The sequence below is a fragment of the Amphiura filiformis genome, chromosome 5 (genome assembly GCF_039555335.1).
Source record: "Amphiura filiformis chromosome 5, Afil_fr2py, whole genome shotgun sequence".
NCBI lineage: Eukaryota > Metazoa > Echinodermata > Ophiuroidea > Amphilepidida > Amphiuridae > Amphiura > Amphiura filiformis.
Genome location: NC_092632.1, coordinates 15,343,667 through 15,370,174, shown reverse-complemented (window position 1 = coordinate 15,370,174; position 26,508 = coordinate 15,343,667). Strand labels below are relative to the sequence as shown.

At 34.6% G+C, this 26,508-nt stretch overlaps 1 protein-coding gene across 2 annotated transcripts; it reads right to left on the bottom strand.

Moving 5' to 3' along the window:
* Positions 1–28: 28 nt before the first annotated feature.
* Positions 29–26,285, bottom strand: LOC140152711 (uncharacterized). Of its 2 annotated transcripts, XM_072175172.1 has the most exons (8): positions 26,128–26,285; positions 13,533–13,750; positions 12,087–12,218; positions 8,679–8,774; positions 8,189–8,307; positions 6,156–6,221; positions 3,688–3,732; positions 29–1,947 (listed from the first exon to the last, which is right to left on the bottom strand). In XM_072175172.1, exons 2-8 carry the CDS (start codon positions 13,729–13,731, stop codon positions 1,855–1,857), a joined length of 750 nt encoding a protein of 249 aa, XP_072031273.1. In that variant the 5' UTR covers positions 13,732–13,750; positions 26,128–26,285; the 3' UTR covers positions 29–1,854. The 2 variants fall into 2 exon arrangements, with proteins under 2 accessions (XP_072031273.1, XP_072031274.1); XM_072175173.1 differs by lacking the exon at positions 6,156–6,221.
* Positions 26,286–26,508: the final 223 nt, after the last annotated feature.

The window sequence follows — 26,508 nt, the reverse complement described above, 5'->3', positions numbered from 1 at the left end:
GTAATTAAAAGATGACACACAGAACCTCTTAATGCGTGAAGCCACTACTTTGTACTTTATTCAGACAAAAGTTGACATAATTTTACTATGTTATACCGACTTGGAACAATGATTGCCCTATTTTCTTTTTCTTTTCTATTTTAGTATAATTAACCGCTGCTTTTGATTATCAATACAAAGTAATAAATCAAGCTAATTTTAAAATTTCAGTAAGATTTGCAAACCACAGAGTCTTCTGGGACAGTTGCCTTATGATATATTGAAAAGTACAATTTGATTTTGATTTTTTTCCCGAAACTTATGACCAAAATGCATCAATATATGATTTATGGACAGACTTTTAAATATGAAGATTTATAAGTATTTAAATATATGAAGTATATTTAAGTAAAATTTTGCTGTAATTTGGCTCTTGACTACCACTACAAGCACATAATTTAATATAAATCACATCAATGTTATACAAATGTGCTGAAAATGGCCAAAATGGATCTTACACCAAATGTTTCTAAACTTTATCATACTGACTTAATACTAGTTCTTATCACTTTCTCAATCAATACTCATAACGAATTACGTTTGTTTTAAGAGCCATTTTAAATATCAAAATATGTCATCATTTTCAGAACTTTCTTATGCGTGTATTGTATATATTCTATTAAAATAACTCTTAAATCTTTTATAACAGCTTTTTCACAAAGTATGTACACAAAGTGCAATAACAGTTATGCATTGTTCTGATACTATTCACTCATACTCTCTCTATAGAACATATTTGACATTGAACATCCATGCAATTGATATAGGGTTACTTTTACGCCCAATGCATTTACATTGGGTTTAAAAATCTGGCAACTTGGTCTGTTAAGTTCATTCAAAAATAAATAAATAAATGTAAAATAAACATGGCGAGCTTTCAACAAAATTAACATAATTTATTCAAAGTATTTGGAATGGTCTGTTTTTATAAGAACCGCAAGACCAAGTTGTCAGATTTTTTTAGACATCTACAAACTACTTATTTTGTTAAAATTCGGCTGCCAAAATACTGAGGTGCAAAAATACCACGAAACCCGTCTCTTCCTCCGTGTCGAGCCGTAGGCTTGTATTAAAACAATGACCTGTGGCCCTTTATTAGTAAGTTTAGTGCTAAAGAGTGTACACATTTTGTATTCTTATATTCTTAAATAAATACAACAAGCTATTTTTGATGACCTTTATACATATAAAGGTTTTGGAATGATTAAAGTTAAAATATAATGATACTTAGAACATTTTATTGACTATAGGAAGATACAATACATAATATGGTTTTTTATCAATTTTTCAAACACTATACATAAGTACAAATTGACACAGTAAGTAGGTGTTGGTTTTTAAGTAATGAGATGCAATATTTGAGTGAAAATTTTCATCTTGATTTTTGTCGTGAGCCGACTGCAATGTGTGCCCTTTTACATTACAGTGGGCGTTTATGAGACACTGAAGATAAAAACACCAAAATATTAACACCTGAAAAAATTAAGACAATAAATTTTTTTTTTAAGTCTCGCCATGCTAAAATGAAGGGGTTTTATATTAGGGAAGGCTAAACCTTTTTCACTTATAATAATATATGTTTTGTCTTTTCTTAAGTATGTTATTATTTCTTGTTGCATTTTTGTATAATTGTATCAAATGTTGCATGATAAATGTTCCTATTATGTTTGCATTGTATTGTAATTCATATCATGTTGTTGTCATTAATTTCATTGTTGTCATTATAATTTCTGTAACACTTTTAATATTTTCTTTTTTTTTTCTGACTTGTTAATATATATTTTTCTGACTGATGTTGTTTGTTGCTGACGATGTTTACATGACTGGTAAGCGTCCACTCGCAAGCTGGGGACTTTTCTTGGCCACAACTGTCTTCTTGGCTGGTCCCACGAAGTATCTGTTTCTTCTCTGTGAAATGAGAGAGAGATACGATTAATGCGTTGGGGTGTGTTTACATTGGGTATGACTTAATTGACTTATGTTGCAAACTTTGGTTTTCAAAGCAAATAATACCAAATATGTTATTTAAACTTACTCCGATTCGAGCAGAAATGGTGTCACATTGCTCGTCTTGATATAACAATCAAGAAGAAATGGTATACAACTTGCCTTACTGTTTACTTTACTTGTTGTGAATGGAAGTCAAAGATCAACAGTGGCCTAATGGCAGTACCCAATGTCCTTTGACATTGTTTGCCCTCTATCTCAGTAAGTGAACACAGTATATAGGAAAAACTATTCTTTTTCTTATTTGTGTCGGCTACACGAACAATTTGCCACAATTGTTTTCAAAATTGGAGCAAGTTGAAATTTTTACCCCTGTACAACCAAAAAGTAAATTTTACCTAAAAATGAGAGTTTTGTACGATAACTCCATAACGATATAAGTAGTGGATAGCACAAACTATACATTATTTTAAGCCTTGTAATCAAACGAGTAATGTGGTACATCTTTGACCACAATCGGTGCATTTTCACTTCACCCCTGGATGACCTTTCGCGACCTCTAGCGGGTACCATGTCCCAGTGGTCAAATCCAAAATGGCTCCACGTCTTAAAATCAACATTGGACCTTGTACTTCATAGTGCAGTTTTTTTATGCTGCACAGCAAACATGATTCGACCTTTGCAGTACTTAAACCTGGTTAACAGGAAATTACTCCAGCAAAATCAATCGATAAAGTCTAGTCTATCCTCCACATTGAATGGTGGACTGCACTTATGCCCAAATATGGCACTTGCCAATTAATAATCACCCAGTTGAAATCCCCTGACTCGCTGCACTGACCAAAGTTATGGCCAGATATGGGAGCTGTTTTTGCTGTTATCTGTCATTTACATATCAGGGAGATACGAACATTTGCAAATGCCCCACCTACTCAGTTTTTAGCCTACATGTAATGTATACATTATTCTTGATTGACAGCAAGTACAAAAAATATCCGTCAAGTGGTTTAGCTTTAATGCCCTTCGGAAGAGAGCGGTCTACAAGTGAGTGATAGTCACTAAAAGTTGCATTCGATTTACACAGGGAACTTTGCAGGCCATGCCATGCCCTTCCTTACTAAAACACCAAAATACGAATATTTCCAAATATCTAAATTAGCTAAAAATTTAGGACATGTTACAAAACTATATTCTCTAGAATTTCAGAGAGTACAAACAATATTGGCCGGTTATTTTTCACACAGTGACGTTAATTAGGAAATGCCCTATACCTCTGACATACACTGTTTGTAGATATCACACATCAGTGGTGAGAGCACTGTGTATTGTGTATAGGAAAATGAACAGTAACTGCAGTATATCATGTGCGGAAGTGCACAGTGGTCCCCAGTTTGGCGCTTAGCAGCTGCATTATAATCTTCTCCCAAAGTGCAACGCCGTATCTACTGAAGGCATATATAAAATATAGATGGCCAAGAGGCTCAAATAATTGATACGCTTAAGATAATTTATGTGATTCGAAAATCTACCGCGAAATTCTTGGACGTCCACGGTTGCATCTTGAATAATCTTGGACGTCCAAGATGCTTCTTGAACATTCCAGATTGCATCTTGGACGTCCACGGTTAGTCGTATAAACTTAGGCGTGTTTTGAGCCTCATGGCCATCTATAAGAAAGCAGTTATTTAGGAAGAAACTTACCACCTTGGGGTTGGCACGGTATTCATTGGGGTTTACAAATGAACTCTGGTGGAATAAGAAAAAATGAGTGCAATTAGGAACACAACATTTATTCGAGACCAAATAGAATAATCATTTTGTACTTTCTTCAATCTCATGAATTTCATTTGCCCCAAACATTACGTTTTTATTACCAACATACAAAGTTCGCCATACCAGCTAGAGCGAGTAAAGCAAGAATAAACATCTATTATCCAACCACACGTATTGAAGTAAAAACGATGTTCTCTTTTAAATTATTACATTGATATTTTTGGCCTTTTTCAAAAAACCACGTTACCCCATGGCAATTTTTATTATGATATTATATTTTGTTAACTAAAACAGCCGTGTTACAAGCATCCTCAATTTCCAAGACATCTTGAACTGCGAATTTAATAATAATAATAATAATATGTACACTTGTAAAGCGCGCAGATCCGCAAAAAACCCTCGTGGCGCATACAGAGCAAAAACAAAATATACCAGCAGGAAAAATGGAAACAAGGAACAATTTGATGTAGGAAAACATCTATAATAATGCTTACACTTGTCCCAACTTACACTTAATTGGAATCGGTCACATGTGATGTGTTTGTAGGAAAACAGAATTACATTTATTTTGAATTAATGTATTAATTAAGATTGATTAATTAGGACCTCCATCCACAGATAAACAATCAAAATAGTAAGTGATTTTTCTTTCAATTTACCTCATTATTTCGCTTAAAATGACCATAACAACTTTATGACAGTTGTTAGTAATATTTTTCATAATTTATGGCAGAAAAGAACAAAAAAAATAATATTAAACCCAAAGGTCCATATTATGCGCAAAAGAGTTAGACCAGGTCTAAAGTTAGACCTGGTCTAAGTGAAATTTAGTCCCAGGAGAAAGGACATTTTCCTTTACATTTGCTTAAGTTATTTTGTATTATTTTTTAACATTGCATTTTAATCTTTAGGATTTGCTAGGTACTCTAGGAAGGAAATAATAGTCTGATAGTAAAGGACCATTCCTGATGGAACTAAATTCCACTTAGACCAAGTCTAACTTTAGACCCGGTCTAACTCTTTTGTGCATACGGACCAAAGCGTTTAATTATTCATTATTTTAACTTGTGTATTATATCGAGTTTTAGTGAAACCGTTAGCATACTTTCTATCTCTACTTCTACAGGTAGTCTGACCTTAGACCATGTTAGTGCTGATAAGTCTCTCTAAACATGCAACGAAAATTATTTTGAAAGCAAAGAAAATGAGCATGCCGGATTTAAAACAAAAAGAGACAATACAACATATACCATGTATACGATTGGTACTCATCAGTTTCAACTATATATTAAAAAGTTATAAATGTCTTGATTTTATGTCATGGCTAATCTAAGCTTTACAGCATAAAACTATTGAGGTAACACTGACGGGTTGGCGTCTAGATAGATATTAGTCCTGCTTACATTGCAAATCCTGGTTTAAAGCTACATGTACTGGTAGGGCATATTCCAAATGCATGTAGAGTATGGAAGAAATAATCTTCTGTATAAGTTGGACCTTGAAATTTGGACCTTGGAAATTTGAGATCGTTTGATCCGATAGATGGTCTTTTTTATATAACATGACATGTCATTTTCATTTTCCACGTTTTTGGAAAAAATTGCTTTCCACTGATAAATATCAATAACAATAACATCGCCTTCATTGGGCAATAAGGAGCTGTTTATACTAATAATATGGCGTTCGTCACTATGTAAAACCCGCGACGATATGATGATGCCATTGTCTATAATCATGAGAAACTGATTGGTACCAATTATTTATATCGTAATAAGGTTATTTATAGTGCCCACAAAAATACCTGTACACTTAACACAAAAGTGATTTCTCAGACTCTGAAACTCAACAACAAAATAAAATGGTCGACAGATGCAGAATTTGGTTCTTTGTATTTTGATATCTCATTCGGCACAAACCCATTAAGTTATACCCATTTGGATATTTCCTTCTTCAGGGCGATTCCCGCCACCCCGCCTTTTGTAACGGACTTATTGCAACGTTACAGATTTACAATCACTTCGATGTGTTCATAATTTGCGTGTTCCAGGGGAAATCTATGTAAAGTTTGTTATTTTTGAAATGCTCTTTTTTTATTCAACTTGGTATAAATTGGGGAAATAAATCGCATTGTACCGAATGAGGTTTAAAAATACGCAGAACAACATTCTCTATCTATCGATTTACGCGTGTAGAAATCAAATTTGTTTTAAGTGTAAAGATACTTTTGCGTAGTATATTAAAACAGAAAAGAGCAAACTGCAGTTACAAAGGAACTGAAAATTAGAAAGTGACCAAAATCTACCATTATAGCAAGATGGTAAAAATATAAGGTGGACCAAAAGCTACCATCTATCAATATGGTAAAAAAATATAAGGTGGAAGGTTGTTCTACCCACCCTTTTGGCAGGTGCCTTTTTGGCGACATGTCCAGCTCTCTTTTCGCCGTCCTTATAATATCGTGTCTAATGACAGAATAAGACATAAAAGTATATACTTATCAATTTAAGAATAAGATTATACTGCAAAAACTACGTGTTGTGCAATTAAACGTTTTCTAAATACATTTTTGCTTTCACTTTGTAGACTTGTTTAAATATCAAACATCTTTGGGGACGAAATTAGGAAAATTGTTATAAGCAACTGAATATCGATGACATTTGTGACCTAATGTTCAACTTCCGAACATGTTTACAAAGTAATAGCAGGAATGTATTGTGTTTAATTGATAGACACCGTTTTTGTAATTTAATATCAATGATGGCTTTAATAATTCACTGGTCATATAGGCTCAAGTGTATACGAATATTCACAATAGTATTATTCAAGTATCCATATACAACATGCTTTTGTACTCGCACTTGCGATAGTCTGGTTGCAAACATTCCCTTCAATTCAAGAACCACATCATCTACTTAAAACTCTAAATAACACTGTTAAAAGAATTGCTTACAATTTAGCATAGCCCTGTTTACTATAATGAACCTATAATTCGCCACTTGCACGGTTCCGCCATTATGCACTATATGCGGGGAGAGCCTCGAACTGGCAGCATCCATGAAAGGAAGAATTACGTAACCTTACACAGAATGTTATGACTGGTTCAATTCCCATTCATGTATGCTGCCAGTTCGAGGCTCTCCCCGCACATAGTGCATAATGGCGGAACCGTGCAAGTGGCGAATAGCAAATGACTGGACAAAACGTGTTTCAAATTTTACTTAGCTTTTATCAAACATTGCAACAGTTTGCTAACTAAGGTTCATTATAGTGAACAGCACTGTGTAATAATTTCATGATTTTGTTAAACAATTTTTACATGCGGTTTCTTGTTGACGTGCAAATTTCTTAAATTAAACAAGCTACCCTTGAATATGAAACACTCCGTGTTTTGGTATTCTTTTAAAAAGCCTGCCTGTTACAAACGCACCATTGGATCCATTTTGAAATGACCAGACTTAATACGTCATAATTTTACTAAATTAATATCTGTATTCAGCTAAAAAATATCTTGGCACACTTTGATTGTCTTTTGGTGAATCTCTGCCCGCTCCCCCCTTTCAATGTTGGCCATGTTGTCATCAGCTCCGTGAGAGACTTTACGGGGAGCGGGGAAGGGAGGGATACAGGGCAGCAGCCTTTGTTCATATTATTGGTATGGCATGCATTTGAACTGTTTTGAGCAAGTGTGTTACTACTTGTTTTGCTGATTGTGGTTACTTAATAACGTTTTACGTGGATTCAATGGTACGTTTGGATAAAGACAGGCATTTCAAAAACACCAAAACAATCATTTTGATACAGCCTGTATGTTGAATGAAATAACATTTATACATGCCTGTATCTATAATAGTCATACATCTACTTGGACTCTTACTAAATGTTCCCGTGCAATTATAATTGTTACTAGACAATCATACTCCTCCTCCAATTGGTATAGCTAACAATGAACTCCTTACTTGCTTTTTGGTTCATTAGGCAATGAACGCTACTCTCATAATGTAAAAAGATAAACAAAAAAAGTGAGTATATTTTATACTCCAAAAAGAGTGAAAATCACTCATAAGTTCACTCAAAAAGAGTGCATTTCACTTCAAAGGAGTGAAATGTCCACTCTTTAAGGAGCCATATGGGCAACTCGTTTTGGAATGGTCCTTTTTATATGGCTCCTTGAAAGAGTGAAATTTCACTCTTTTGGTGTCGGATTTTCACTCTTTATGGAGTTCATAAATACTCACTCTTTGGGTTCACTCTTGTACTGTAAGAGAGTATGTTGAATTATACATTGTTGAATAAAGGGCATAGACCTGCCAATATATCACTTCTTGAAATTCCAATGTAGCATACGCTATATAGGAACTCCAAAGATTCATGGATTTGTGGTTCCAATTGATTTAGGAGTTTGACTGCGTATAATAGCGATGTCACTTACTCGTTTGCTGAATCCAATGTCTTGGAATATATCATTATCATCAGGTTTCTTGCCTGCTTCTTGGAAATCCTTCACAAAATCAGCTTTATTAGGCATTTGAGGAATACAACATTTGCGAGCTGCAATATGACAAAATATGCGATGTTTTAATTAAATTAGATGACATACACGGTGTATAATTACGTATTTATATTCATACCTCATCAAGAACCGAACTCATTACCAGGTAAAATAAAAAATTAATCTGCAAAATGGCAAATTGAACATTACAGAATTGCGATTGCCTGATTGAAATCGATATAGTGATTGATTGCTTGAAGTATTGTTTGATTGATGTGATATTGTTTGATGTATGTATTGTTTGGTGTATTGATTGTTTGATGTATTGATTGGTTGATGGATGGATGGATTGATTGATTGATTGATTGATCGATTGATTGATTGATTGATTGATTGATTGATTGATTGATTGAATAGATTGATATTTTACCTTCTGCACAGTCGACACCTTCGTCGTCCCAGTCCGCGGCACACCTACACGTGATGGCCAATGCAGCTTTGTTTACACTTTCAACTTCAGTTTTCACTGAAAAACATAATCAACGGACATGTTAGGTGAAAAGTTAACTTTTTTCAAATGCACATCTATGAATGAGGACTTAAGTCAGAACAGAAGTCATCTGACAATTGAATACATGAATACAAAAGCCACCTAAGTCCATGCGAAGTTATTTTGAGAGAAAAACCCGTGTATCATTTTAATTCCTTCAGTTAGATTTACCTGGTCAATATGGTAAGTTTTACGTGCAAATGAGTGGATTAACCTGTATTAGGTATGACGATTAGCATTTCAGGGACTTCGTGGGGTTCATTTTAAATTTTGGACTTAACAAGACAACAATGTTAGAATGAGATTACCACTAGTAAGATAATACAAAAATAAAGCACACAGGTATGTATAATGTTGATAAGCATTCTGCCATGTAATATAAACCACACACTTTCCTTTATTAAACCCATTTTTGTTCAAAAGTCATTCTCTAGCAATGAATGTGTTACAAGTGGACTTTTATACATACTGGATTTCAATCAATGTGTTACAAGACTCAAATCATGGAATTGGGTGATTCTTTCATACATGCTATTTTTCACATGCCCAATAGACACAGAGAATGAATTTGAGTTGTTCTTTCATGCATATGACAGGCCTATGTATAGCAACAATTTCTCATGCTTAACTCAATTTGGCCAAAGTATGGACTTAGGTGGCTTTTGTATTCATATATTCAATTATTTATTAAATGATTACACTTTTAAATAATTATACATGTGTCTTTCTACTAAGTATATCACATGCCAAAACTCAATTTCGGATATTTGGCAAATGTTTCTGGTATGTATCTTTAAGGCGAGTAGGATGGCAAGAGGCATATTATTTTAGCCATTTTACTAAAAACTGTAGCAGACAAACCTCAGTATTAAATACATTGATCTTATAGGAAATGAATCAAGGAATCTAATATCGCATTCCACGGTCCTCCCTGTATTAAGATGTTGAATTCATATATTTTAAACGGCATTTGAGAGCTAAGACTATGCCCATGACGTTGATGTAAGCATCATGTCACAAAGGTATTTTCTAATTGCCAAAGAGGGCGCTTTTCACTTTTTTGCACAATTTGTTTTGAGACAGGCTGTAGATATCAAGATCAATTAGGCTTTATAGGCGTTATTTGTTTTAGAACACCGTCAAAATAAAAAATGAGTAATTTTTTAGCATGTCCTCTGCTCGTAGCACAGTTGATATCTTCAAAATACTATGAGAATCTAGCCATGAATGTTGAGCTGAGTATCAAATGCAAAAAATAAAGATTCCACTCAAATGAGTTTAAAAGCTGGAGCATAAAGTTTGAAAAAGGATGCCCCCAAAAGTGTAGCACGAGTTACCATGGAAGTGTCCACATAATATTGTCCACAATCACAGAAAACTGATGGTTATCAATCATGATACAACCTGTATTATTTGTAATAATCCTGGCACGCAAATAATAATGAAACAAAGTCGTCTCGAGCTTTCCTGTTCGAAATCCCCATGCGGAAGCGCGTTATTTGTATGGCATACCGGGTGCTAAAATATGCAGGAGCAAATCCAAATGGCAGGTAATAAATCTAGAGCTGTCAACAAATCGTTGAATTATTAATCTCTTTCATACAATCAGTGATAATAACTTGATCCAGTTAGTTTTGAAACGATTATATAACCAGCATTTCAAATGTCGTTAGAACTCTGACCCACCGCACCAAATCCTATCCTCTGACAGTGGCCAGTGGCGGATAGTAAAGACCTTTGTCATGTCCACTATTCTCTCGCACGTATGATCCAAGAAGTTGCCCTCGCTACAGCTACATATGCAATTGCAGCTACTCATCTGCCTATTAAGGTCGAACTCTTCATTTACGACTCAAAGTAGCAATCAACATAATTCATGCAACATCACGCCACGATGTGCAACAGCTGAACTGATTCGTCGATGCAAGCTCCTGGTGTAGTTATTGGTGGGCATGACAGACCGCGGACTCCTTGAAGCTGTGACTCGTTCGATGTAGGACATCCGGAAGAACAGCCGCTCATTCGGTGGTGTTACAGTTGTGGTGATTGGCGCCAGATATTAGCTATCGTAAAGAAGGGGAGTAGAGCTGCGATTATCAACGCCTGCATCAAAACATCAGCGCTGTGGTCCAATGTCAAAGTTATGAAGCTTGCTAGGAATATGATGGTAGCAAATGGCAAGGGGTGGTGAATGTGACTACACAAGCCATCTTATGGATAAAGGCGAGGGGATACCACTCAGACACTCGCTTCGAACACTTCGCAGACTTTGTCTTTGACGACTTGCAACACAACTACCAACACAACTACAAGAGTGAATGGTTGATGCCCAGAGCGATATATATACTGTGCCTAACAAACGATGGAGTAGATAAGGTCAACGACTACCTTCTGAAGATATTCCCTGGTACTGGTCGAGTGTACAATAGCATTGCAACTATTGAAGATAACAATGAACGGCAGCAATATCCAGAAGAAATCTTGAACAGCTTTTAAGCTAAACCCATCAGGGATTTCACCGTATGCAATCAAACCGGACGCCCTCCATTATCCTGTTGACACATAAATATCGATCCCATCCAAGGACATTGCAATGGCACCAAGTATGTAGTAACCCATCTGAACGACCATGTCATCGAAGCCACTATCGGAGTGCATTCCACGTGTTTCTCTTTCACCATCAGGACACCTCTTCCCTTTTCGACTCAGTTTCCAGTGCGAACGGCATTGGTAATGACCTCAAACAAAGATCAATTCCAAACATTAAGATGAGTTGGCATCTGCTTGGAAAAGGACTTCTTTTTCCATGGCCAACTGTACGTGTTGATAATCAGAGTATAGTAATCTCAAAATCCTGACCAAGAATAGAAGATTTCCGAACAGGAATGGCATACACAGACAATGTGAACCTTTAATCGTTCACCACACCACCATGCGCGCCACCATCACCATCACCACCTCTACCACGTCACCACCACCACTACCACTAGCTGCACAACCACCACTTCACCACCACCACTAGCAACACAACCACCACCACCAGCAGCAGCAACAACAACAGCAGCAGAGACAACAGCAGCAACAACAGCAACAGCGGTATAAACAAAAACAATTTTGGGATGTAGTTGCAGGTTAGTTTGAGACAATTTTATACCCCGGTTCTATACTAACACTGACTAACATGAATCTTTACAACACCCCAAGACGATGGCTAATACTACTGATTTGCTGTAAATTAAAGGGCTGTCATAGGTCTTGAACATAACATAACCCAGTCATTGTACTTACATGTGTCCATATCTGTCGCTGAGCAAGGGTTAGGAGGGTTGTCGTAAACCGGAGGGTTAATCTCAGGTACTATACGTGGCTTGTTAGGAATAAGATTTGGTCCAAGATGCTGTTTGCCCTCGCCAGCACCACCTTCAACAAGAACAAGTATAATGTGTTAGTTTAAAACATTGGAGACACCTGCAAAATCAAGGACAATTAATTAGTATATAATTATGTTGTATCAAAATAATTGGTGCTTAAAGAAAAGCCTGCTTCTACATAGTGCAACATCGGGTCGTCTGGAAATGAAGACTTTTATAATGACCTTTTATAACATTAATTTAATCTACCCTATAGTGGATTTGTGTTGCATTTTGATGCACGTGTCCGTCTTGTCCACAATGTTGAAACTGATGGGTACCGATCATTTTGATATAGCCTGATGTGAGATGTAATTCGACATCCCTCAGTGTTAAAAATTGCTACAAACCAGATGGAGAAAACATAGGGTCCATTACACTCACTGAGTACACTAATGTGGTATTAAGTCCGAACCAAAATAGTCGTGCGATAGACTCTTCTCGTTCTCATTCACCTGTGTATAGAAATGGCCTTGAGCATATTGGAAATGTTTTAGAATAACAAAAGATCAAGCTCCAAATATCCAGTGTAAACTGTCTCATTTACATAACAAGGAACAACTTTAAGAAGGGACCACGCCCTTTGAGCGAGTTAGTGTTCATCTGGTTTTTCATGAAAAAACAAAAGCTAAATAAGACAAAACATCATCATTCTTAGCCAGACATATTCATTCAGAACGATATGCATTCCATCAGATGTTGCCCCGAACATGCCGAAGAATTCTTATTATAAGATCTGAAGTAGCTGAGAAGGTAGAAGGTATAGTAATGATAATATCAAGCTCTGTAGCCTACGTCACCAGATACGCTTATTTTCGTGGACCCTAGATTGTGTTGACGTTTGAATTAATGATCACTTACCATAACCATTACCATTGCAACAGTTATGACAATAAATAAATTGAAACACGACATTTGGCTAGCGAACATGTCGTTTATGGGGTGTTTCATACTGAATCATGAGTTTGTCAAAATGCCGGTATATTGGTATGTGTGGGAGTGTGTTGTAGGGTGATGGTGTGGTGTTGGTAAGTAGGTGGTGTGTTATGTGCTTGACAAGTTTTGATAACTAAGCACACAACTTCAAGCACATAACACACCACCCACTTACCAACACCACACCCTCGCCCTTCAACCCACTCCCATATGAGTAGCTGGAGCCACTCATACTTTGGTGGAGTGCTGCACAAATAAAGATGAAATTCCGTGGAAGCAAAGATTGAGTATCTTTGGTGGAAGAAAGTACCATGTGGCTTCTTTACCTTAGGACACAACTCTAATCTCTCTAGACGTGTGTTACGATCAACATAAATAGCCTACTTACCCTGTACAAAGGTGTAGGGAGGAATGACTGGTTTGTTTGTCTCGGGATCTTCATTTCGTGTCTCAGGATTGTAATACGCCGCCTCTAAAACTTCTTCCAAAGCTAATTGCTCTTCTGGCGACAAATCCCACAAGTCATAGGCCCATGCCGCTTGATAAAGGGCACTGATCAAAACCGCCTGCAACACCAGCAGCCTCATGGCTGAGTTTTGTTGAGAACTATAAGATAAGAGCATATAAAAAGTTTTAATTGCAGTACACCAGGCAGTATACACATACTTTGCGGTGACATTTGTGTGATTATAGAAATATTACGTAATTCAAAATGTTTGTTGTTACGGAATTAAGCTTTTAGAATTCAATAATTATGAATCATTCAATAGTATGGCTTTATTGATGATCTATAATTTGACAGTTTTATCAATTAATTCTGTTTTTCATTACAGTAAATAACATGTTTATAGATTATTTATTTATCCAACCGTTTACCAAAGTAATTGAATATTTTATCATTCACCCACTGTCATTTCCTTTCGCACACACGTTGTACACCAACATTGGCAAGAAACTACATCAATGTGCCCAAAAACTCACATATTACCACATAATATATAGCCTTTCAGTCGTGTGACATTTAAAGTACCTTAGGTGTAAAGGGTCTTACAAAAATAAAGCAATCAACAACGCTTTTGACCATTTTGAGCAAATTTGATTAACTGCTTATGATGTTACTATGACAACCCTCTACGTAAGTTATGCTATATACAGGTATGCGGTATTTCGCTATCGTCTTGTATTTAGCAACGAATTGAATAATATGGAGTCAACACAACAGCCTACACATAGGGCTCTTATCTTCAAATAAGTGTTGTAGATACTTTTTCCATCAACGTACTCTTTCCACAAATATACTCTTTTACGATCTGGTTGAAGATGACACACATACATAATTTTACCCAAATATTTTGAACCACCATTCCATTTTCAAAATTTAAGATTCAAAATTTAAGATTTATATTTCTAGTTATTTAGAAAACGTGTGTACTTATACTTTCTACGTTGGTTATAAAACAAAGGATTTTTGTCAAAGTTACACAGTAAATTAATTTCCTTGCATCGTTTCGTTTTAAATGTGTACTTTCATTGTCTTTCATACTTCAAAAGATAAAGCCACACATTTTTCGTCGAAAGGTATCCTGATGTATGCATCCTTACTTTATATGGAAACATTTTCCACCGTGTTCAGAAAAGATGATCATTAAATCATATCCCAGGATACGGTATATCAAGTTGATTTTAATACTCTTTAGAATACGTTGTCAATATAAAAGTCTCCAAGTGATGTCATGGGATTCATTGTAATAATGATTCCAGGCATGCAATAATAGAAAAAAGATGATGAGCAATGATAAACAACTTGAATAGAAGTGTCTGATGCAAAGCCTCTCAAATATAACACGCTAATTAAGTAAATGTCATGACTAATGTTAGCTGTAAATTGCATTTTAATGAAATTTTGCCGCCATATTACTTCATAATTATTTTCATACAACACATGATTGTTAACATAACAACTTGATGGCAAATTGAGTGTGTAATCCCATGACGCTGTCGTCTTCATTCATCATATTTTGAAAGGGCTGATTAATAATTATTTCTTGTTGAAGGTTTCAACCCTTTACATGTCTTATCATTAGGAGCAATACAATTCAATCTTCCAATAATAATAATACCTGCTATATCACAAGTAATGCCGCGTATATGATTGCATTTTCCTGCTATTCCACTAAACACCCACACACATGCATAATAGTTATGCCAGTACCCCACCACCATTATACCCCCCCCTCACGCACTCCCACACAATACAATTTTGTTAGTAGTGTTGATTTTCCATGTTCCGGATATCCTTATACAGAAATAATATCATATTGAACCGCACGCACACCACATGTCACATTTATACATGATACACCCCACCGCACCCACACACCCCCACCAACACCAACACCAACACCCACCCCTACACATCATACAATACTAATGTCACACCTAACCCACACCCATACCATACATGGAATACTTAACCTAATGTATATTTTCCCTGCACTGGACCACCACACAAAACTAATCCCATTACTACTATTATAGCGCATTTTGCATGCCATGTTTTACACAGAGAATCTTCAGACTGCTTTTATGTTTTTAAACACGAACTTGTTTTTATAAAGTAAACTAAATAAAAGCAATATATTCTTACGTACACACATACTACAAAAATACAATATTTCTTTTCAATTTGAAAATCTGTGTACTGAAGTTAAAAATGTCACTTATTTTTATAATAAAAATGGTGCCCTTTTACTTTTTTTTAAAAACGTATACTGTACTGTACTGGATAGTATTCCACTTTTGATTACTAAAAGAATATATAATACGGAAATGATACTTAAAATCCAATTTCAACCATTTCGCCTCAAAGCTTACCATTGCTAAATAATGGACGTGTAAGTCACTCAATATCCGCCTACTTAATGATTGTGTGTGTGACTTAAGCATAATTACTACCTGTGATTCTCGACGTGACCATTTTCATCATCAACTGAAGTCTCCTTAGAGATGCTTAAATGACCATGACTGCTTAAAAGGCCATTTGAATATCACGTTGCCTTTATGCTTTCATGCATGGGTAAAATTATTGCTGTCTCGCGGGAACATTTTTAATATTTGCATTCATAAAGCGCGTGTTTTTTCATGTTATTTGCATTTTTAGTTTAATCAAGAATTTAAAGTAGCATCTTTATTTCCAAAAATCGGGGTGTTTTTTTACAAAGCAAGTATTTTATTCATTTAGCTTGCACGTCTTACATTATTTCTGCAATTTGATAGACATGAAGCTGTCGAAATTATAAAATGGCCACGATTGTGTGGAAAACAACAATAATACACACAGGAGAGTTGTGATCAAAAGTACGTCGTCCTTCGATCGTGGGCGCTGAAGGCGTCATTAACCACAGTATGCAAATCATTATTTGAAGGAAGATTATTTTTAAGTTTTATAATTGTATCATATAACTTGTTTACTTCTTTGATTTAAATGGCAACTCAAAATGACAACAACAACATTTAAAAGCATCTTACGCATTATGCTTCAATGCGCTGTACAGAGAAAAGGAATTTGTGCAAAAACAAAAGTCTAAAACATAAAATCTTACTTAAATGTACTTTAGTGTCTAAAAAACTAGAGCCATAAAACCTCAATATTATTGATAAATACAATAATATGCAAATTACACAAAATGATAGCATGCGACAATGTTTTAAAGAATACACTTGTGATACATTAAAACCTGCAACAGAACATCTACAAAACAACCAATCACATACGGTAATCAATGTTCAAACGACGAAAATGTGCAGTTCACGTTACACAGGTTGTTGTCGAAAACATGAAAAGAAATGAACCGCTAAAAGTATGGCAAAATTTAATAAATCTGTGACAATTATTATAAATTCGATGGAGTCCGATTGAGTCATGTGCTGTTGGTGGTTTTAATAATCTATGGAAGCTATTATCTGCACATGCTGTCAAAAGTCCATTTGCATAGTAATTAATTGTTTCGCACAATTCTGTAACTAAATACTCTTCCACGTAAAAACGATCTATCTGCTTGATGCTGCTTTTTGCTTTGGAAGAGACCTGATGATATCTGCATCCGAAATGAACATGCAGGATATCTGTTGCTGCATTTCATTCATTTCATTTGATTCTGCTGCCGAGTAGGCGATCACAAACTTTCTCCATTCGCCATGTTAGCGTCTGCTTAATTGTACAGTGTCTCCCAGACCCGCGCTCCCAGCAGCCTCTGTACGTGAGACAAAGAAGATGTTCTTTGTCGACCTGTTTCCTCTTGTCATGTGATGGTGTGTGGAGGACTCTGTGCTAGTGGTAGCATACATATGTAGATCTTGACATTCAGACATGGTAGATGCGTTTGATATTTAGCACTATTCTGTAGCAAGACGTGGAAAAAATTAGTTGATCTTGCTCTCCAGTGCACAGGATTCACAGCCATACAGTAGTACGTATACTGTCACACATGTGTTGGTGAAAAGCCTTACATTCATTACAACTTCTCCTTAGGCGTTCTAATTTCCAGAATGCAAACCACGAACGCGCTTTCTTTCTATAAAGGGCATACTGTTTCAAAACACCAGTCTCCAAAATTAAAATACATTGTATCTGTTTTCAAAGTTATTTACAGATATTGTTTTAAATTGAGATGACAGATAAACATGATAAACATCCCCGGTAAACATCATACCATAATAGGCTCATATATAAGGCCCAGTTTACTCGTATCTGCACATAATCACATTCATATCATGGGCACGATGCTCGATATAATTAAACTTTCAATTTGTAAAATCACATCAGGTGGTAGAATTAAATTGCAAAAGACCAAAGTTCATGTGTTTGGTGGACCCAGACATTAATCCACGTCGAGCATCATTTCTAGTGCAATGATTACGCGATATAATTACGTATTATCTGGAAATCTCTTTTATTCACTCGTATGTCGCCGATTTTTTACCTCGACTGAAAAGAGGGACATCACGTAGATCTTGAGTAATTTATGTACTTTTATTTCATGCCACATTCAAAACTATGACTTGGTCAAATGTGTGCCTTTTACTCCAGTCAATGTATGAGATGAGTTGACTGGGACAAAATTGCAACAAGAATTTCTTAAATTCTCTTAAACAGTGCTCAAATTTCAAATCGAGTTAAAACATACCAGTGTTTTCTTCTCATTATATGAATTCAGAAAAAGTATAGTTTGACCTCCGATGTACATGTTTTTGAGTTTATAGACGAAAAGATCATTTAATCAAATTGTCGGCTCCACAGAGATCAAAAATGGAAAAAGGCATAAATTATGTTTTTATTTTCAAAAAAAAATTGCTTCAATTGTTCCACTTGGAAAACTATTTTTAACCAAGAATAGGTTTCCATAGCTCAGTTGTTTTTGTTTTTATTGTTTGTTTGTTTTTTGTACCTGTGTAGCATCACGAAACAAGTCAGGATTTAATAGAGTTTTGCATTTTGTGCCCTCTCTTATTCTTATAATAGGCCTACGCTAGAAATGTGTCCATGGTGATCCGATCAAGCAAGCAAGATGGTTGGGTTTCGTTTTTATATCTTTTATATAATCAGATACCAGACGGTTTGTGTTTGCTGGGTATATAGCTAAGGGCATATAGTTAAAACCTAATTTATACTTTTACACTTTTCAAATGACATTTGATATGTTGAGTACAAAAAACCTCATACCCCACAACTGAAGGTCAACGTTTGAACTATAATAAACGTTACTTGCCATCACGGATATAGGAACACCAATATCTGTGTTGCCATATAGCTCAAAGCATAATATCTGTGCTCAAAGTGCATTTTATGGAACATCCTACTCCACGTCTTCTTGACCTTTTCACAACCACTTACATAACAAACACTTGTTTCGTCAAATAAATAAAAACACTATCAGTAGTAAATATTTCAGCAAACAGAGGCGCTGAAGCATTCGTGGCGCATATTTTAACTTCTTGATAGCTCCGTTAAATTTAAAAGCATTAAAATAAGAGCAAATTTTAAATGACAGTAATATTTTCAGGTATAATGACGATGAAGCCTGAACATTTATCATTAGGTTTCACTGCCTGAACAGAATCGATCATGTCTCACCTCCTTTTTTAACCAAATCGACGGTAAATCTTATAGTGAAGGGTCATCATTTAACCACAAATTGCCTCAGGCAAAATTCACTTCATGGGAAGTAAATACCACACAAGGTCATTTTTATGTAACTCGTTGACCATGTGTATCATATACTGCCTCTAGCTATAGACGAATCCAATTTCACGCATTCCTACACCTCAATGGCAGCCATAGCTGGGTCCCCGTCGGCTCCATCTCACCTAATGTGAAATGATGCGGCCTTGGAGAGTATTTTAAACTGCATTCTATCATCCGTGTTACACGTAGACAAAAGAATGATGACAGTTTACAACACAAAAGAATCTAACATCGAATTTTGATGAATTCTCTTCAGGTAGTGAAATGTAATGTCAATTTACATTTTTTTCCTCAAAATTTATGATACTGTTTGATTTTTGTTTTCAATCCTGCACAGTTTGCTTGCTTTCGTCTGATTTATTTTGTTGTTATTTGGTTCTTTTGGGAAGTTTTTTTGTAAATAAAGAATTTTTTATAGTTTTTGAAATAGTAAGTATGAAAAGACTTAGATAAATTATCATAAATTATATAACAAGCATTATATATTATATTTTCTGTTACATTCATTTATACTAAACACTGTACTTTTAGCCATCAATGAAATACAGCATTACTTACCAAATATAAAAATATACCTATACCATATCCGAGGTCGCCTTCATATTTTATTACGCATATTTTCCAAACTATATTCACATCACGTACTACGAGTGGCATTCGGTAATGCTTTTGTAAGGCTCTGTTACAGATATTTTGATGTGCATTATGTTCTCTAGACGCTTTGTTGAAAAAGCAGATAGATATATCCTCTGTATTTTCACATTTCTAAAAAGTTGTCAGAAAGTAAATCTTCCAGGTTTTACATTTTTCTCACAATTTTATAATATTATTTCATGTTGTATAAGACGCTTTGATTTTGCTTTTGTTTCCGAGTAAGAACTCAAATGTGTATATTATTTATAACTATTTTTGTTTTACAGGGGAAAGAAGAATAACGCATCGCACACTAGCACATTTAAACATGAATTTACAAATGGAAACATAACATGCATAGGCAGATATACCAGAGAAAAATTGTTTTGTTTTGTTTTGTTTTTTGGTTGTTGTTTTTTTTTTTCTCGTTTTGTTGTTGTTTTGTTGTTGTTGTTGTTTATTTATTTGTTTGTTTGTTTGTTTTTGGTTTTTTGTATGTTTGTTTGTTTTTTATTTTTTGTTTGTTGTTGTTGTTATTGTTGTTGTTTGCAGGTTTTTATTAGATTATATATATATATATAGTTGTTTAAAACATACCTTTTTGGCTTTCATTGAAATACAACATGATATGATAAATACCATATCCGTTATTTCCAATATCCGAAACATTTTGTTTTTTCAAACCCTTTCTTTTACGGAATATATTGGCCAAAAACATCAATATATATTCCAGACTATGCACGTCACGTACCATGAGTGGATTTTTGATGCTTTTGTAAGGTTCCATTTCAGAAATATTGATAATGTGCATTTTTGAAAATGCAGACAAATTTACCCTGAGCAGTATTTTCAAAATCAGAACAAGGATTTTATTAAATGCATATCAAGGTAATTTTGAGGATAGATTTAATTTAGTTAACTTATTGATAACTTTCGGTTAACATTCCAAGTCGCTCTAAATGTTTAAATATAACTGTTATGTTGAAGATATAATATACATGTATATGAAGTGTAACAGTGGATTTTTATCTGACATTTCACGCAGCATATTTTTTAAATCACTTCCTATGTTACAGAAAAAAGTCGTAAAATGTCTGATGGCTGAAGTGGTGTTATTTTACTCATTTAGGATTACCTCGTGTGTACGTGTGCATTACATGTAGCCAGAATTAGTCTAACATTGTTAATTAAAGGTGTGTTACTCGATCGACAGCCCTATGAGATTTTGGTATTCAAACAAGCTAATATATGAATAGTCCATTTGGTAATGTGTTGCTTTCCAAAACAACCCGCTGTATTTTATTGATTTGTGACATCTTTGTTGAAGGTTTTCTACTTAGGAAGCCCAATTCATTAATGACCTCAATGCATTAAGTTGCTTTCGAAAGCAAGCGTTGTACGCAATACGTAATGGCCCAAATGACTTGCGATACACGCAGATTTTCTACCTACTTTTTGCTTTATACCGATTTTTACACAAAAAACACCGAAATTTGCCTAAATTAGATTGGGGGCATTGGTATCCATTTAAAACCCACCCATCGATATAGGCCTACCAAAATCGCTGAAAAGGTAAAGTACATTACAATTGTGTAAACATAAAACGATATTAAATACATGAAATGATATTTCTAAAATCACTTTCAATGTTCTTATCTCTTCGTGATCTGATCACAAAGGATGTCACTGAATTCTTTCGTTCTGTTCTCTTACATAAATATAAATATTATTTCCGTTTGTTTGTTTGTTTGTTTGTTTTTGTTTTATATATAAAACGGGCGATCAATCATTTATATGAGGTTCTATTTTAGGGTTTAGAAAAGACGAGCCTGGGTGTAAGCAAATAGCGGTAAGTAATTTTTATAACAAAATCTATAAGCTTCCATCAATCTCCATGCACATACATCAGTATAGTATGTATGCTGGGGATGATATAATGTGAAAAATGTATAATTTAGTCACATTACTAGTATAGTTAAAGGTGGAAGGCCCGAGTTTCCATATTCTGTTTACTATCTTACATTCATGCCTAACCGTAAGGAGTGTAAAATATCATATTTCAAAATCAGAACACGGATTTTATTAAATGCATATCAAGGTAATTTTGAGGATATATTTAATTTAATTAACTTATTGATTACTTTCGATTAACATTCCAAGTCACTCTAAATGTTTAAATATAAGATGTAATATACATGTATATGAAGTGTAACAGTGGATTTTATCTGACATTTCATGCAACGTATTTTTAAATCACTTCCTATGTTACAGAAAAAAGTCGTACAATGTCTGATGGCTGAAGTGGTGTTATTTTACTAATTTAAGATTACCTTGTGTGTACGTGTGTATTACATGTAGCCAGAATTAGTCTAACATTGTTAATTAAAGGTGTGTTGCTCGATCGACAGCCGGCAGCCCCATGAGATTTTGGTATCAAAAGAAAGTTCATTTTTACCCCCAGTAAATTTGACTCCCGAGATATGTTTCGTTTATAGATGGAGTGACATTTTATCCGGGGGGAGGGTCTTTAAATTATTTTGTACGGAGACGTGCCAAGCACATCTCAAGCCCTTAAGGGCAATTGCGTATTGCGACAGCGCGTTGCTTTCAAACAAACTAATATATGAATAGTTCCAAAACAACGCGCTGTATTATTGATTGTGAAATCTTTGTTGAAGGATTTCTACTTAGGAAGCCCAATTCATTTCATAATAACTTCAACGCGTTGCTTTCCTGGAATCGCAATAAGTTATGGCCCAAATGGCTTGCGATACACGCAGATTTTCTAATGCTGACTTATACCGATTTTTACAAAAAGCACCGAAATGTGCCTAAATTGGATTGGGCGCATTGGTATCCACTTCAAACCCACCAAAATCGCTGAAAAGGTAAAGTACATTACAATTGTGTAAAAATAAAACGACATTATTAATACATGAAATATAATATAATATTTCTAAAAGCACTTTCAATTGTGCTTATCTATTTGTTATCTGATCACAAAGGATGTCTCTGATGTCTTTCGTTCTGTTCTTTTACATAAATATAAATATTTTTCCGTTTGTTTGTTTGTTTGTTTTTGTTTTATATATAAAACGGGCGATAAATCATTTATATGAGGTTCTATTTTAGGGTTTAGAAAAGACGAGCCTGGGTGTAAGCAAATAGCGGGAAGTCATTTTTCTAACAAAATCCCCGGGACAAAATCTATACGCTTCCATCGATCTCCATCTCCATGCACATACGGTACATCAGTATAATATGTATGCTGGGGATGATATAATGTGAAAAATGTACAATTTAGTCACATTACTAGTTAAAGGTGGAAGGCCCGAGTTTCCATATTCTGTTTTCTATCTTACAATCATGCCTAATCGTATTCTGTTGCCTAGTCATTAAAAGCAGTCTGTTCCCAAATTCTGAGTGATGTCATTGCTTCGGCAGTTACAACGTGTGTCATACATACTTCCAGTGGTGATACGCCAATTTTTTCGTTCACACCATCTATTTTGTTGTTGCTGAGGTAATTAGAAAAATAAGGGCTTACTTCCTATATCAAAATCTCAGTTCGATTATGTTGGGATGATGCTGTCTATGGGGCACCCACGCAACTGCCACCTTTAAAACAAGCTAATGAGCAATGATTATCCTACTATTATTCTGATGTTATACAATTAGTGATAATAATTGGATACATGTATTAGTCATAATTATGATTCAAAGGTTAACAGGTTTGACTCTAGATGAAAATGTTTTACATACAGTGCGTATCGACGAAAGTAATTCGTTTGAAAAATGACACTAGATTAAAAAGTATCAGGTAGCCTATTTGGTCAAAATGCTTTAGTTGATTACTTGTACTTGAATCGACATCTTGTCCTCCCACAACTGTAAAATCACTAACGTGTGACTATTAACAAGGACTCAGTTTTTCTATAGATGAAAATGGTTCGCGCAACTGCATTTGTATAGAACCATTTTCGTCTGTAGAAAAACTGAGTCTTTATTGATGGTCACACGTCAGTGGTTTTACAGTTGTGGGAGGACAAGATGTTGATTCAGCTATCAACTAGATGAATACCTCATATTTTTGTATCAAACTGTTTACTACATGACTATTATGTATCCAATTAACTTTGTACGCATTGTATAGAAATTGTTTTCTGTTCTAGTTTTCCATTTAACATAATGATAGTCATCATGGTCATGGGAAAATAATTAATAACAGCATCTATATTACAAGATATCGCTGTTCGATAATAGAGCTTGGTCAGCAATTTTAATTTTAAAAACCCCTGGGATTTGTTGACGAATTTTTTTTAAATCATTTATATAAATCAAAGCGTACGTTGCCAGGATAAATGTCAAGATACGAAAACTGATATTAAATATTTTATGGTGACATCGGATCACACTTCATTATAATATAAAACAACAGACTGCAAATCTGTCAGATTCGCTCATCTTTTAATGGGGTTTTCAAACATCGCTTTGTTTCAGATGACATTTTAACCGCATCTTGAAGCAAGTGTTTCCGATCAGACAGTAGTCATAGCAACGTGTTTGTAGGCAAAGAAACATATTTACCTGAGCGTGCAAACTCGACCTGGCATATAAAATCAATAATTCAATACTCTACAAACGCATCAATAATTTGGTATGATTTGTGACTTAAAAATATGACACGCATGTTTAGAATCGTCTAATGGGTATTATGATATAAGACTCGTAAAATGCTTAATATTTAATTTATTTTATTCTATTTATTTTTAAGAAATAGAAGCAACATAATACACAAAGAAAATATTTATCTTCCTTCGTCTTCTCTTATTTATTGTATACATTAATTTGAAATCATCTTTGCATCAAAATATAGTCTGTGTGGGCGTGAATAAAAGACAAGTCGTGCTGTATTAAAAAGGGTAAATCACTAATGTGTCTCCATACGGTATGTCAACTGAAATTTTTTTCCTAAATCATGAAATATTTTTCTCAAAATTTAGCTATAAAAGGTATTAACTTACTGTTTCGGCTCAAACTCACACATTCACTGGGAATATCACCATAAATTGTAATTATTTATAATGTCGAGTGCTGAATAAATATGAAATGAAACGAAATCCCATTGAAAAAATACATTATCAATATCTGAAGTGCGTAAAAATGTAAATTGTAAATTTTCTTTAACCATTTTGTTTATAAGTACGTCTAGCCTACAACTACATATCCACATGCATCTTTAATTGCATATTTTAATATATTATTGATACCACAGTATTACTATTATGTTATTTTGTCGTATTTGATTTTCATGTTAAAAGCCAATTTAAATGTCAAATGTCAAGTCAAGTATGAGCTTCGAAACCGAGCAATTTTAATGATATTTTCTTCAAAATTTTAACAATGCATTTCTAGGCTTCAGCATAATATAAATAGTGAAGCCATATGACCATAATTGTAATAGCATCACCACACGTTTTCCTAAGTATGTCGCATCTTCATCATCTACCATATGATAGCGCTCAGTATGTCCGCCATCTTGAATTTTCTTACATTCCAGCCTGCAATATGGCCGTGTAAAATATACCGTCTTAACGTCGAGCGTACACAATACATGCACTCGTGACTCGAGCTAAATTACCAGTCGACAAATATACAAACAACGCTTTTCCCACTAGCGCTGAAGGAACAATCAAATGAGAATTTTCTCTTTGTTTTAAATCTCTTAGATTATTTTTTGAACATCGTTAATATAAAGACGAATATGCGAACACCTGTTATTTAAATTTCCATTTATTTGAAGCAGAACGTATTTAACAAGTCAATTTTCCAATTTTACTACAATAAAATTGTTTGATTGTATATGTCGTAAACCACTTCCATTATATATGTGTAAACTAAAATATGCCATCTAAATCGTTGTAATTTTTTGTTGAATTGATTTTTTTTAATGATTTTTTGTTAATGACATCTTCGTAAAATAATATAGCACCTGCTATACGAATGCAATCAGCACAATTGAGTAGCCATAATATTTCGCATTTAACTTACAAAATTGAAAAACATTTTTATTTTAAGTTAAGTTATTGAAAACAGAGACACTTACCTTTTCGTGTAACTTCTTCTTTTGAGTTTCGGGTCGTATTCAGCCTTTTTGGGATAAAATTAATCCGTATTGTTTAACAAATCTCTACCATATGATGTTGGCTGCCGTATACTGCGATGGCGTGCTATTTTTACCATGCATAAAGTAATAGAATCAAGCACTGGCCAATGATCGCTAATTGGATGGCTGCCGTCGATTTTCTCTACGTTTTTCACTCTGGGTAAAGCTGCATGAAACGGGGAATATTTGATGTAACGCTTATCACCAGGGAATCGCTGCTACGTCATTCCTGCAATTAACATCGGGCTTAATGAGAAATAGGCATCATCATTTACCCGAATACAATGTATATTTTCTACTTTAATCAATACTGATATTATG

Bases quoted from the DNA above. Each gene is read 5' to 3' on its own strand.
- LOC140152711 (XM_072175172.1), bottom strand. From the start codon at position 13,731: ATGAGGCTGCTGGTGTTGCAGGCGGTTTTGATCAGTGCCCTTTATCAA. The intron at 8,308-8,678 runs GTAAAATATCAA...GTCATATTGCAG, and splicing joins AGGTGTCGACTGTGCAGAAG to CTCGCAAATGTTGTATTCCT. The intron at 3,733-6,155 runs GTGGGTAGAACA...TTATTCCACCAG, and splicing joins AAAAGGCACCTGCCAAAAGG to AGTTCATTTGTAAACCCCAA.